The sequence below is a fragment of the Gobio gobio genome, assembly GCF_949357685.1.
Source record: "Gobio gobio genome assembly, chromosome: 17".
Classification (NCBI taxonomy): domain Eukaryota; kingdom Metazoa; phylum Chordata; class Actinopteri; order Cypriniformes; family Gobionidae; genus Gobio; species Gobio gobio.
Window position 1 is genome coordinate 10,685,734 of NC_137110.1, and position 15,721 is coordinate 10,701,454.

At 42.8% G+C, this 15,721-nt stretch overlaps 1 protein-coding gene across 1 annotated transcript in view; it reads right to left on the reverse strand.

The window, feature by feature from the left end:
- Positions 1 to 221: 221 nt before the first annotated feature.
- Positions 222 to 15,721, reverse strand: part of cntn6 (contactin 6) — a 134,746-nt gene continuing 119,246 nt past the window's right edge. Inside the window, exons 20-23 of the mRNA XM_079841204.1 lie at positions 14,115 to 14,295; positions 3,430 to 3,542; positions 628 to 796; positions 222 to 471 (exon numbers count right to left, since the gene is read on the reverse strand). Coding sequence (XP_079697330.1) covers positions 377 to 471; positions 628 to 796; positions 3,430 to 3,542; positions 14,115 to 14,295 — 558 coding nt within the window. The 3' untranslated portion in view covers positions 222 to 376. The remainder of the gene's footprint in view (positions 472 to 627; positions 797 to 3,429; positions 3,543 to 14,114; positions 14,296 to 15,721) is intronic.

Genomic DNA, 15,721 nt, shown 5'->3' on the forward strand with positions numbered 1-15,721 from the left:
TCCATGATGTTGAAGTTACATGAATCAATTCAGTTAAACTAACATAATTTGTTCACGAGGGACCGATGTACACAATTAAATCATGTAAATCCAACACGCAGTGTATCTTGATTTAAGAATGATTAAATATTTGTACTGAAACAGGACACAAATACTTGCTAAGAAAATCATTTTGCAGTGTTAAAGCTGAAGCGTGTCATTTTTTAGTTTTTTTTAATTTTAAAATACTTTCTCTTATCTATGCAACAATTTAAAGCAAACCATTTTTAGGTTGATTTCTCTATACTCCAGCAAACCAGAGTCCTTTTTGCGGTTCCTCCTGGTGATGTTAGTGGCACGGAAATGACATACTTCAGCTTTAAATAAAGGCAAAGTTCTATGAAAACACCCACGACAATATCAGAAACACTACTCCGTGAACATGGGCCATCTTGCTTGCGTCTGAACTGAAGTATCCCCTTGAGTTCAGGCCTGTGATGGAGACGAACACAAAGACATCACAGAAAGGATTATATGAAGTAGGCCACTACAAATGTCAAGCTATTGCCTGGTTAGCAGTTTGATTCCGCGTGTACAAGCTCAAAACTCAGCGTGCACTATTCTTAATGAGCTCACATGAAGCCTTACTTGACATCTTTGGTATACGTATAGGGCTGCTGCTGCTGCCGTCTCCTCCATCACTCAGGGCTTTGATCTGAACGAGCAGGTCCTCTTCTGACGGTAACTGAAGCTCCACGGACGTCCTGTTGGTCTCCACTACGCTGCTTCCTCTGTGCCAGTTTTGACGATACACAACCTGCGTGGGAGAAAGTGGGTCAGTGAGATTCAGCTAGTCTGCGCCCATTAGTAAAAAACATTCAAGTCACAACAACAAGGATATTTCATGCCGTACAGCGTCTACAAAACATATTTGAACACTTAATCCACATACAAAAAATGCTGAAATGTGAAAGTAGCATTTATCATGAAGAAAAATAGCACACTTAACTTTTCACAAATATAGGTCATGTTTTTCAATTTATACAACTATTTTTTGTAATATAAATCAAATGATAAAATGCTTACTTTTGGAATGCAATAAAATAGTGGCCAAAAGTGATGCCCAGCCTAGGAGAATTGACATCACCCTTTATTGAAATATTATTAAAAATTTGAGATTTTGTAAGCTTAGTTATGCTTGGAGTAAATTGTTTTAATTGAGAACGCAACATAGTTTGGACATAATATTTGGCCAGGTTGTCATACAAATAAATTCTGAACACATGCAAAAACAAGAGAGAACCAACGAAATATTAATAAATGATTATGGTGCAGTGAATGTATGCTTTTCTATGCTTTTTTGTTACTGTAGTTTGCCTTTTTTGCCAAATAATTTTGTAAACAAATACATACTTTAACAAACTTTAGTGTTCTTCCCTCATATTTAAAATATCTTCCTTAATATAAAATATTTTTTATTTGGGTTTTTAAATTTTCCTAAAAAAAAGCAGCAGTGAAAAGTGCATGAAAGTTATTAATATTTCCCACCGTCTCCATGCAATCTCCAAAACCCAGGTAAAAGAGGGAATACAAATTAAAATCATTATCAATTTCAAATCGATTTTCAGTGGGAGGATTACTTTAGTTGTCTTCCCTAATATTTAAAATATTTTACATTTACATTTACATTTAGTCATTTAGCAGACGCTTTTATCCAAAGCGACTTACAAATGAGAGCAAAAGAAGCAACTAGAACAGTCAAGGGCAACAGTATGCAAGTGCTGTAGCAAGTCTCAGTTAATCTAGCTCAATTTTACTTAATATAAAATATTTTTATTTGGGTTTTTAAATTACCCTTAAAAAAGCAGTACTGAAAGAAAATATGTTATTCATATTTCCCACCGCCTCCATGCAATCTCCAAAACCCAGGTAAAAGAGGGAATACAAATTAAAAAAATTATGAGAAATTTAAAATTTAAAATCGATTTTCAGTGGGAAGATTTCTTTAGTTGTGTTCCCTAATATGTAAGATATTTTCCTTAATATAAACTTTTTTTTGGGGGGGGGGGGGGGGGGGTTCATTTCCCCTAAAAAAAGCAGCACTGAAAAGTGCATGAAAGTCTGTTATTAATATTTCCCACCGTCTCCATGCAATCTCCAAAACCCAGGTAAAAGAGGGAATACAAATTAAAAAATCGTTATCAATTTCAAATTTCAAATCGATTTTCAGTGGGAGGATTATTAGTATGTTTGCTGACATATCTCGCTGTGAAAAAAATAGGTTTCACAATCCATAAATCATTTAAATGTCTTTTTTTTTTAGATTGACAGTGCAAAACAAATAGCCACCAAACTGATATTCTTTCTTGCTCACACTGACTAGGGAATTTATGATTATTGATTGCATTATTCTGCAGGTGCCTCACAGCGGACGGTTAGGATTGCAAATGAATAGATTTTCTCCGTTATGAAAGAGTCTTTGGTGAGGAGTCGCTAAGCTCGTAGCTCCAGATGGAGGATAGCATCAGAGCCGCCCAGCTGTTCACCAACCCGACAAACCGCTACATTTCAGAGGCCGTCGTCAATTAACTGACAGTGCGCTGCAGCAAATTAATTTGCTCAAAAGAAATGAATCACATCGGACAATTTTTAATCCTCTTTCTGAACATTTTGTATGAACTAGTGCTACAGATGACTTGGGTTTTGAGCGCAGCAGGAGATCGGAGCAGCTTGTTCTGAAATGTAAAAAAAGCCTCAGATGTTTCTGAACTGTATCTGTGACCTTGAGTGTGGCTGCGGAAGTGCTTTATTGTGCCTTTCAAAAGGAAGTTAGAAACACAATTAAAGATTGTACTAAAGGGGAAACATCTAAGACATTTGCTCTAATTCATTCACTTTTACCATTTATAATTTATATTATTTGCTAGAGGGTCTTGCGAAAAGCATGTATCTATTCCAGAACCTTGAGTTTTTCATAATATTACGGAAAGTTTTCCTAGCAAAACGGAGAGAGAGTGGCCTGGATCTTACTAAAGGCTACTGCTTATGCAAATGTGATCTGTTTTGACCAATCCCACCCAAGATGACGTTTCAACAGCTTACAGCAAGGTTGCATATGTTAAGGTTTCTTATGATATTTAATGGTAAGCACTTATGCGAAACTGGAATTAAATACAATGCCATGCAAAATGGTTTGCACTTCAAATAAGAAGTTCAAAGGAAGTTGCATGAGCGTATCTGGAAAGGCTTCACTAGCACTTCGAAATAAAAAAGTGAAATGAAAAAACATAGTATATAATGCAGCTTTCAAAGGTAATGTTCTCAGTCATTTATCTCCGAGTTGCTTTATGTGAACCACAAGCTTATGTGGTACACTGATACAGCATGTTTATCAGCAAAGAAACAGAAGAGCGAAAAAAAAACAAGAAAAAAAAAAAAAACCCGGATTACCTTGTAGCCAGTTACTTCTGATTCATTGTCCATTGCCTTCACATGTTCCCAGTTCAGAAAAACCTTTGAGTTTGTCAGGTTCCACTCAATGTTCCCTGGGGCTTGACTTGGAGCTGAAAGACATAAATCACATTCCGATTTACCAACTTGTGTAATATGACTGTACTACATCTCCTGATTATATTTCGTCCTTTGCGATCTTTACAATCAGCATCGCACCAGCTGACATATCACAAAGTTAAGACTTGAGCTCAGTGGCGTGAATTCAATACAGCTTAGCTCTCGCTTTAAATTAGCTGGACTATAAATTGAATTTTTATGTAGCAGCAAAAAAACTGCCATGAAACATTGTGCAGAATATTCAAATGTCAATTCTGTGATCATTTATTCACACTCATGGCTTTCGAAATCCGGTAACGGAAGTTCTAAGCTGCTCTTTTCCGTACGATGAAAGTGAATGGTGACCACGGCAAAACAAGTGAATGTAACGTAATTGTATGGACTACTCTAATTATGCTTTTATTTCCATGGAGCTGGACACAACCTGGTCCCCATCCACTTTAATATTAAGACAACAAATCTGAGTAGACATTCTTTTGTCATTCATTTTTTTGTTCCACTGAGGAAAACAAGCCATATGGGTTTGGCACAATATGAGGGTGAGTAAATAATACCAGACATTTCTTTTTAGTGTGAATTATCCCTTTAAGGCCAACATTTCTGCTCATAACATCATAATTGTAACACTAAAGAGAATAGGGCTTAACCTTGGGTGATTCTAAACCACGGGTAAACTGGATCCTGGGTTATCTTGCTTCACGTTTCACACTGCTCAAATTGGTATATTTAAAGGAATTAAATTAAGGGATTTAATGAAATAAAAGTTCTAGTTCTTTGTAGTTATGAAATAAACTATTTGCAAATTATATATATATATATAGCATCTTGCAGTTGATGGAGATTTGTGGGATGCACATCCAGGGCACAAAGCTCCCATTCCACCACATCCCAAAGATGCTCTATTGGGTTGAGATCTGGTGACTGTGGGGCCATTTTATTACAGTGAACTCATTGTCATGTTCAAGAAACCAATTTGAAATGATTCGAGCTTTGTGACATGGTGCATTATCCTGCTGGAAGTAGCCATCAAAGGATGGGTACATGGTGGTCATAAAGGGATGGACATGGTCCAGAAACAATGCTCAGGTAGGCCATGGCATTTAAACGATGCCCAATTGGCACTAAGGGGCCTAAAGTGTGCCAAGAAAACATCCCCCACACCATTACACCACCACCACCAGCCTGCACAGTGGTAACAAGGCATGATGGATCCATGTTCTCATTCTGTTTACGCCAAATTCTGACTCTACCATCTGAATGTCTCAACAGAAATCGAGACTCATCAGACCAGGCAACATTTTTCCAGTCTTCAACTGTCCAATTTTGGTGAGCTCGTGCAAATTGTAGCCTCTTTTTCCAAGGTTTTTTTTTTTTTTAATATGAACACATTCACTCTTATTTTCGTCTGACTAATATGTAAGTATAGCTAGCCGAGTAGGGTAGCTGGAACCGTGGAGAATACACATATGGGGTAGCCGTGAGGGGACCGCAACATATGGAACCCAGCCTACACACACGTTTCACAAGCATACGGGTGCAAGCCTGGCATCAGACAGCCGCCACGTCTGACACCGAAGGGTTGACGGAGGAACTCACAGGGTTAGCCAATTTCCGGGGAACACGACTGGAGCAGAATAGACGCACGTATCGCGCCCAGAGGGCGGGAGTGGCGTATGCAAGCCGACACTAGAACGGGCACTTAGCGCTGCTGGCCACTGGGGCCCGAATTCTAGGCACGATTCGTTGACCGAGAGTGCATGCAGGTCCCCTACCCTCTTGATTGAAGCCAATGCAATCAGGAGAACTGTCTTCATGGACAGGATTTTTATCTCAACAGACTGCAAAGTCTCAAATCGGGGACCCTGAAGTGCTCTGAGCACCAGGGCTAAGTCCCAAGAGGGTATCGAGGTAGAACGAGGAGGATTTAGTCTCCTAAATGGAGATTCCAGAGGTCTGGACGCGGGTGCCATAGAGTGCCCCGCCCCTGAGAAAGCAGGTCCTTCCTCAGGGGGATCGGCCAGGGAGGGGCTGTCGCGAGGAGTGTGAGTTCTGGGAACCAGGTCCGGTTGGGCCAGTAGGGCGCAACTAACAAGACCTGCTCCTCGTCCTCCCTGACCTTGCACAGAGTCTGCGCGAGAAGGCTCACTGGAGGGAATGCATACTTGCGTAGGTCCCGGGGCCAGCTGTGCGCCAGTGCATCTATGCCTAAGGTACCTCCGGTCAGGGAGTAGTACCACTGGCAATGGGTCCAGGGAGAAGCAAACAGGTCTACCTGTGCAACTCCGAAGTGGTCCCATATCAGCTGGACGCTCTGGGGGTGGAGTTGCCATTCGCCCGGAGGTGTTGACTGGCGAGAGAGCTCGTCGGCTGTCTGGTTCAGCACACCTGGGATGTGAATGGCACGAAGTGACCTCACAAACTTCTGACTCCACAGGAGGAGATGGCGGGCGAGCCGGAGCATGCAACGGGAGCGTAGACCACCCTGACGGTTGATGTACGCAACGGCCGCAGTGCTGTCCGAACGGACCAGTACGTGCTTGCCCCGAAGCGGTTTCTTGAACCGGGCCAGGGCAAGACGTACCGCCAGTAACTCTAGGCAATTGATATGCCAACGCAGTTGGGGCCCCGTCCACAGACCCAAAACTTCATGCCCGTTGTACGTGGCCCCCCAGCCCGTGGATGAGGCATCCGTGAAGACCACAGCATGCCTCGACACCTGTTCTAGGGACACTCCGGCCCGGAGAAACGAGGGGTCTGACCACGGACTGAAGGTTTGGCGACAGTAAGGAGTAACTAAGACCCGGTACTGACCGCTCTGCCACGCCCATCTCGGGACTCGGTCGTGCAACCAGCGTTGAAGCGGTCTGATATGAAGCAATCCGAGCGGTGTTACCGCGGCTGCAGATGCCATATGCCCCAGGAGCCTCTGAAATAATTTCAGTGAGACCGCTATCCTGCCTTTGAATGTATTCAAGCAGTTCAACACTGACCGGACGCGCTCTGGAGTGAGGCGCGCTTTCCGGCTGACCGAACCCAGCTCCATACCGAGATAAGAGATCCTCTGCGCGGGGCAGAGTTTGCTCTTCTCTCGGTTGACCCGAAGTCCCAACAGGCTGAGGTGACTGAGCACCATGTCCCTGTGTTCGCACAACTGCTCCCGAGACTGGGCGAGTATGAGCCAGTCGTCGAGATAGTTGAGTAAGCGAACGCCGCGTTCTCTGAGCGGAACAATGGCTGCCTCGGCGACCTTCGTGAAGACGCGAGGCGACAGGGACAGCCCGAAGGGCAAGACTTTGTACTGATATGCCCTCCCCTCGAACGCAAAGCGCAGGAACGGTCTGTGTCGAGGAAGGATAGAGACATGAAAGTACGCGTCCTTCAGGTCGATCGCTGCGAACCAATCTTGGGGACGGATGCATTGAAAAATGCGTTTCTGCGTTAACATTTTGAACGGGAGCTTGTGCAGGGCCCGATTCAGAATGCGCAGGTCCAAGATTGGCCTTAACCCACCCCTTTCTTGGGTACAATGAAGTAGGGGCTGTAGAACCCCAACCTCATATCGGCAGGAGGAACCGGCTCGATCGCGCCCTCGCCAGCAGGACATCGATCTCGGACCGCAAGACATGGGCATCGCTGCTCCGCACGGAGGTGAAGAGGATGCCCCTGTACTTGGGAGGCCGGCGTGCGAATTGAATCGCATAGCCGAGTCTGATGGTACGGATGAGCCAGCGAGACGGCCTGGGGAGGCCTAACCAGGCTCCCAGAGACCGAACTAGCGGGACCAACGGCACCACAGACGTACCCGGGGTGAGGCAGCGAGGTGGAGTATTCAGACCTGACTCGGGAGGCCCGGAGGCGGACCGGAGTGTTGCCTGAATACTCCAGGTGGGGCAGAGAGTGGGTGAGAAGGCCCGGGGGCGTCCTCGGTGCCTACTTTGCTGCCCCCTGGCGAGGGGTGAGAGGGGAGGAAAGGAGTGGCAAGGCCCGGGGGCGTCGCACACTGCCAACCTGTCCCTCTCGGGGCTCAGGGAGGGAAGAAACTGCTCTGAGAATGTGGGTACCGCTGGACTCCGGGGAGCCAGCGGCAGGACCGAAACCAAAAAAATATTCTCCCCCCAGTCCTCCTCCGGGGGAGGGAGGGGTGCGGACACCGTCTCCCCGAGCAATTCCTCTCTCGCTGGGCGGCCCGTTTCAGGGTCGCTTGCCCTTGTGCTTGCTAGCAGGCTCGCGGGACCCTGGACGGGTTGGGCGCCTCCCTTGCGCCAGGCCACCTGCTGCCTGGGCGGAGGCTGCTGCTTGGCTTAGCAGGGGCGGACACAGGGTGGCACCCTCGGCGACAAGCAGATGGAGGTGCTGCGGCCGACGACTGGGTGTAGGCAGCAGCTGGTCGTCGGGGCAGGATTTTTTTTTTTTTTTTTAGCCACCTCCGTCTGCTTCTGGGCCACCAAGAACTGCTGGGCGAAGTTCTCGTTGGCGTCGCCGAAGAGGCCAGCCTGACAGAAAGGGGCGTTGAGGAACCGACTTCGTCGGGCTCACGCATATCTGCCAGGTTTAGCCCCAGCTTCCTGGACCACTGGTGTGGACATCGCCTGACCCAGGGAGCGTGCAGTGACTTTCGTCACCCGGAGAGCGAGGTCCATCACCGCACGCAGTTCCTGCATAACCCCTGGGTCGGGACTACCCTCATGCATGCAGGACAGAGGGCAGTGAGAGAGGGAAAAACTTATACAGGTTATGGCCCTTTTGGTGTTCCACATTTTGACACCAAATAGTTCCATGCTGCTAAATTTTTCCAATGCACATCCGGGCAGCCACCCCGGAAAGCATTGCTGTCAACTCTGAATCTGATTCAGCATGAGCACACACCATTATAGTGGGAAACTCAGCATTATCATTTCCAGCGCATAACAGCCCTCTCTCCGATGCAGCAATTGACATCTGTCCTCCGCCAGAGCGCCAAATGAAACGCTAGATCACCTTTTTTTTTTTTTTTTTTTTTCAAAAAAGGACCAGCAATCCCATCTGTAAGCTACCAGCAGGCTTGTGAGACAATGAGCGTGGCCGTCAGACTTGACGGCACACGGCGCGCTGAACAATCTAGCCCCTATGAAAGAGCAAGTTGAACAACGCGCCGACGTGGTCATGTTCTCGTGAGAGAACATGAACCACCCACAAACAAAGTCTCAGCACGCTCGTGATGCGATAGAGGAGTGGGGGCCCGAAGAGATGTACCCGGCGGGGAAGCCCCACTGTAATCCTCAGGTCACCAACGCTTATTAACCAAAGTAATCCTTTTCTGGGGCCCCAGAAAAGAAACTAGATCGGGGAATAAGTGAAGGGACTCAACCCCGTTTGAGGTTTCATAGTCTCGACCGCGCATCAGAGCGCCGAGTGACGCACTGGGTTGCCGTGACAACCCCCGCTATCAGCCGGCGAGAGACGGCACACGGCGCGCTGAACGCTCGAGCCCTTACGAGAAAGGTGAGATGAACAACGCGCCGACGTGACCATGCTCTCCTGAGAGAGCATGGATCACCCACAAAAGCAATCTCACATGTTTATATGCAAGAGAGATCGTGGCCGTCAAATGAGGACAGGAAACAACCGCATCCAGAAACACACGGTTTGAGTGACATCTTGAAAAAGACGCAGGGTCAAACCGTGTTGCTCTTTTAGAAGGAAATGCTCTTTTAGAAGTGCTGAAGTGCTGGAGATGGCCGCGGCTCACAGCAGTCCGATTGCAAGCCTGCGTGTGAGCACTCAAAGAACGGAAACGCCCAGCCAACCAACACAGGAACAAGTGTATGTTGCAGCGGCCACTCGCTGACTCGCGCCGTCACACCAGCACCCAGGTAAGAGAGCGATCCTCCTCGAGACTCGTCTAAACACTCTTCGTAGAAACAGCTTGATACAGCAAACCGTTCGGCTCCGAAGTTAAAAAGCAATGATGCGGTATTCCACTTCCGTATTTATACCCACGCTGCGGGGCGGTGCGTGGAATGTGTGAACCGCATGCCAATGTCCATTGGCTCGTTTTAATCACTCGAAGTAGGTCGTACGTCGAACGTGACCGACTGAAAGGGAAGCCCCGCCTTCTTTGATTTGATTGGCCATCTCACTCATTCTGACAGTGACGAGCGCTGTTAGACTGCTGAGGCAGACCAAGCTAAAAATTCAACATTTTTTTAATTTTTTCCTTCATGCTGTTGTAAAGTATTGCAATTTTCAATCTTCTGACGTGCCAGGCTGCTTGAATGTCAATGTGCCCTTTTTTCCTTTATTTCCAAAATTGCTTAGGAGCAATTGTATAAATGTTGTGTTTGCAACCGCCCGGTCATGTGCTCACTCAAACAATTCAGAAAACATTTTTCAGTGAACTACTTTTCACAGTAATTGAGGAATTTAAACATAGTTTAACTCCAATAGAAAAATGAACCAGGATAAATCTGATATCCCTTTTCATAAAATTTCATGGCTAGGACGTTGTGCACCCTGCATTCATGCTTTAAAAAATTGAGGATAATAGCTATCGTAATTTGAAGCAATTTAACTAATGATACTCAGCCCACCGAGTCTACAATACATGCTATTATGATAACTATACTCTATCATAACAGTGGTCCGCGGTATCACAGTACGTTTAGTGAGAGAATCTACCTTAAAAAAGGAAAAAGAACAATCGCCTATCTGCTCCAACACAAAGAACGAGATCTGTCAAGATCTTTATTTTAAAGCGGCCTTTAATTGTACACTCAGTCTATTAGCTGAAAATACCTAAAAGACTCCCTTTATAGTAATGTCATAGTTTATCTGATCAGTTTCTGGCTCAGTTAAACACAGTGTTTTGTTCTTGATTATTGGCATCAGATAATGAGCCTATTTAGCCACGGTAGTTTAACAGAGGCCACCTTAATCTCTCATAGTGTTGAAAACGGCCCACTAAGAGTTTAACAGGGTCAGATTATGATCCTGTCAGGCCTCTAATCTCACATCTTTGAAGTTCCACCCTTCTCATTTAGTGGCAGACCTTTTAAGGCCCGATATAATTCAACTTTATGTCCGGACTCAAGGTCCATTAGAAAGGAAACACAACAACTAGAACTAAATTACATACAATACAAAAACATTTAAAAGAGACAATTATCCCAATACTTTCTCATAGGTGACTGGTATCGCACCACACTTTGCCTAGGGTTTGACAACAGCATAATAATAGCCTTTTATGAATTATCCAGCCAACAAATAAATGTATACATCAAACTTCAAAAGTCAAAAATATGATTTTAAAAGTCATAATAGTCAAAATACACATGGCAAAGTTATTTTTCGTTCTTCGCTTATGGTGTGTGCACAGTGACGCGAAGCAAGCGAGAGTTTTCAGCCCAACTTCCATAGGAATGATGATGACCAACGTTATACGTTTAGCGAACATCCCTTTCCTGCATGCTTCCCTTTCAATGACAAAATAAACACAACAAAATTGAGAAAACAGGAAGCATTTTTTAATAAAGAATAATGAATGCATTTGATCATAGCAACGTGGATATGTTTGCACAAGCTCTGCAATTTGGCACTCTAGTAAAGTAAAGTCACGTCACGTTTATTTATCAAGCAATTTATACAATAGATTGCTCAAAATCAAGCAGCTTTGCAGTATTAAGCATGAAAAACAGTGTCAGTCTAATTTAATCAGACGTACAACTTCTTTTTCTACTATAAAGCGGCTACGTTCATGTTTTTACTCATGGGCGTCTTGACCTCGGCAGACTGAATAAGAGAAATTAACTGGAAAACATTTTCACGTGAAAGAAGGCGTAATTGCCACGGACCAATGGTAGTACAAACATGTTTACCCAACATGGTCTCACACCAACTCGTAACATATTGATGCTTGGTCAGTTCCCTTCGGCAGGGCCGTGCAGAGAGTTCGTCAGGGGCAGGGGCTCAAATGTAAAAAAGGGGCAATATGTAAATATATATATATATATACACACACACACATATATATATATATATATATATATATATATATATATATATATATATATATATATATATATATATATATATATATATATATATATACACACATACATACATACATACATATACATACATACATACATACATATACATACATATATATACATGTATATGTATATATATCCTTACGCTCATCAAGCCTGCATTTATTTAATCAAAAATACAGAAAACACAGTAGCCTAATATTGTGAAATATTATTACATTGTGTTCTTTTTAACTTTTTATTAATCAAAGAATCTTTAAAAGAGTATCACAGTTTCCATCATTGACATTAAATCCTCATATTAGAATGATTTCTGAATGATCATGTGACACTGAAGACTAGAGTAATGATGCTGAAAATCCAGCATCACAGGAATAAATTATATTTTAAATTATTTTAAAATAGAAAACCATTATTTTAATATATTTCGCAATATTGCTGTTTTTTATCAAATAAATGCAGGCTTGATGAACATAAGAAATGGTAATATAATAAAGTCCTTTCATGTAACCATTTCGCCACACTTTACATAATAGGCCTGTAGGTGCCGGTGGCACTTGGGTTTTGTTAACTTTGATAGTTTCATGAAATAGTAAACGGTGTATCAATATAGGCTACATAAACACAAGTGAATTTAACACTACTTACCATTAATGCGACTTTTGCTGCTGTGGTTTTGTGCAGGGATTTATTTGTTGTCTGTTAAAATCCATTTTGTCAGTGATGCAATTTATAAAATGAGCCAAACCGCAGGAAATTGTTCCACAAACGTTAGTTCGTCTGTCCATGTAATTTTCAACCGATTTATGAATAAGAACAGAAAATTACCGCTTCACATCGCCCAATGGAATTTGAACTTGCTTTACCAGATCACGATTGGTTGGTGTATAGCCTATACATGACAAACGGGCATTGGTGAATTGTGTAATACTTTAAAAAATATAGCTAATATATAGCTTTGTAATTAAATCAACACATTAGCTCTGATTATGGATGAAAAAAAAAAATATTGGTTTACTTTTTTTCCCGTGAGGCCACACACTCTCTGAAAGGACCATATTTGGCTCGAGAGCCGTTTCCGAACAGTGGAAAATCATCAGTCAATCAAAACGCACGCAACCCATAGCAACGCGTTATGACAACGCCTCAACAGAAATTGTCCGACTTTTGAGCCGTTCGTTACTATTGTATTCATTGTCATGTTATAATAATCACATTTATTTAGTTTTATTGACCACAATATTATCATTGATATTTGTCTGAGAGGGGCACTTTTGATTCATTTTGAAAAAGGGCAGGGGCTCGAGCACCCAAAGCCCCCCCCTCTGCACGTGCCTGCCCTTCGGCGTCACTTTTTAACGCACAGGGTACCCCTTTAGCGTCATTTTTCGATGTGCATTGATTTCAATGAGAAATCTTTGCCGTCATAGACAGACGCTTAACCCAACCTCATCCCTAAACCTACCCATTTGTGTATAATAAAACACAGGATATAACAGGCAGATACGACTGCAGGCACAATTTATTCAAAAAGTACAAGTGTTCGGAGGCCAAAATGATTGATTTGTGTGAAGAAAATCCCCAAAAAGCGATCAAAAATTGTTGCCTGAAGAAACGTTACGTCAGCTTTGATAGTGAAATTGCATTGGCTCTCATATGTCTCATGACCAATTGCGTCATTATGTCAGCTTTGATTGTAAAATGGCATTGGCTCTCGTGTGTCTTCTGACCGATTGCTTCATGCTAATCATTTGCTATTGCATTGCTAGTATCATTTGAATGAGATATGACTGAGGGGAGTGTGTGCGTTCACGGAGCAGCAGGATCATCATTTCAGCGATTAAAACATTAAGATCAACTCTGTTCTTCACATAAAGATTTCGTGTGACTTCAGAATTCTTGGAAAGCTACATGAGTTAATTCTTTTATACTGTTTTTGGACAGTTTTTGCAATAAATACCTGTGCCTGTACTTGTATTTGCCTGTTACGTGTTTTATATAATTGAGAAGTGGGTAGGTTAAGGGTAGGAGTTGGGTTAGTTGCTCCAAAATATAAAAGTAGCATATAAATATTTATAAAATCATGTCTACTTTTACAAATGCAAAGAATTAAAAGTCTTGATCTGACACATTGGGCAAACAATCATGCTGAAATCAATGGAGTACTCTGTGTGTCAGAAAATGACGCTAAAGGGGTACCCTGTGCATTTAAAACTGACGCCGAAGGGAACTGACCAAACCAAAGTTTGAACTCCCAAAATGAACTCCAAACAAAGACAAGACATGGCCTGATTTTGTTGGAAATGACTTTTAGTACTTAATAATACTTTAGTTATAATTGCCTTTTTGTTTCAAATCCATGTACAAGTATTCCATTTAGTTTCTATTCTATCCTATGTCAGAAAAGCTACATGCATAACAAATACAGCACTCATGCCACACCGCAGGAAATGTCAATTTCCACGAATGCATTTTGTGTCAACTTCACATTTACTTTGTTTCAGTAGAAATCATTTGTTTAAAAACTATATGACTTACGTGGCTTTTTGGTGGTGATGCTGATGGGGGCGCTGGAGGGCCCGGTGCCCGCACTGTTGTGGGCTCTGACTGACATCAGATAGATTGTGCTTCCCTTCAAACCTGTGATATTGACTGAGCTTTCCGTGACCCTTACTCTCTCCGCATCGCTTTCTGGTGACCCATCCTCCAACCACTGCACCTGTAAGAGTGAAGGTTACATTTAAAGAGACAGTAAGGGCCGGTTCACACAGAGACAGAGATCAGTGGAACGGAAAAAGCGCACAGTCTAAAGAGAAGCATTTTTAAAAGTTAAACTTCTTTTAACCCCAGCGCCGTGTTTTTAGAATGCATCGTCACGCATGAGAAGCTGCATAAGACGTGAGCGCAATGGTTAAAGACTTCGGTCTAGTGTGTTTACATTGAAAAACTATGAAAAACTAGTGCATTCTGTGTGAACGGCCCTTAAACCATTTCACATTTTACAACACACACACAAAAACACCTACAATAACTGTGCAATTAAAAAATGAGGGCTTTGAATTGATTATAAATTAGTTTAATAATTAATCAAAATTCTCCATCCAGTTAGTACTTGAAGTGCTCTGATGATAAGGAAATTATGCTTATAAAATGTATGTGCAGGTCAGGGGCATGATTATTTTCTTTAAAATTAAATCACACTCAATTATACACAATCAAAATTACAGGAGAAAAAAAAGACAAGTCGCATTAATGTAAAAGTCAGCGTGACAAGCAGGGCGGGCGGGAGCCGTGAGAGAGCGGTGCGAGGCCGGTGGAGGTGATTGCAGATGAGCGTCACCTGCGCGTCACACCCGTCTCGAATCCTCTCATGGAGGAGCTCGGAAGCATAAAAGGAGGAGCGACGATAGTGAAGGACGAGAGAGGACCAGGCCTGGATTTTATGTGGTGTTTTGTTTAAATTTTTTTATGTGTGTGTTACTTTCATTTTCTGTTTGTTTATTTTATTAAAGTCCTTGAATGTTCGCCGGTTCCCGCTTCCTTCTTCCCATAACTACGAACTCTGTTACAGTCAGAAATACTGTAAAATCACTAACAAGCATGTATTTTAGTTGACCTCACTCGTCACTCCACAGCATATCCTTTAAATTTGACAGAATTCAGAACAGAACAGAACAGCAGTGAAGTATAAAGCAAACATAAATCATAGTGGTATTCATTATAAACAACATTTATTATAAACAGCAAGTCTAAACTAATTTATTTAAACTGAAACTACTGGCGTTTGTGCTACAACATTAAACTTGAACTCCCATATCCCTCTCAATTGGTACAAATCCCTAAGTGCACTTCACGCATGTTTTGCTTTATGTTAACTGCATTATAAAATTCACAGCATGACTTGTATTCAGAAAAATGCGGTATATACACACATTCTTTTTAATGAATTGAATGGGCATTATGTTTCTGCTTGAGTAAGTGTGCTTCCAACCTCAAAGCTAAGAAATCGACTTGAGAAGAATGTCATTTTTGTTCCTGCATTAGGGTTCAATACACTAACTCTGTGACAAAGTCACTGTGACTCGGTTTCTTTTTTTACTGCGTTCAATAAACATCTGCACACTGCAGCGAGGGACTCTGGAAGT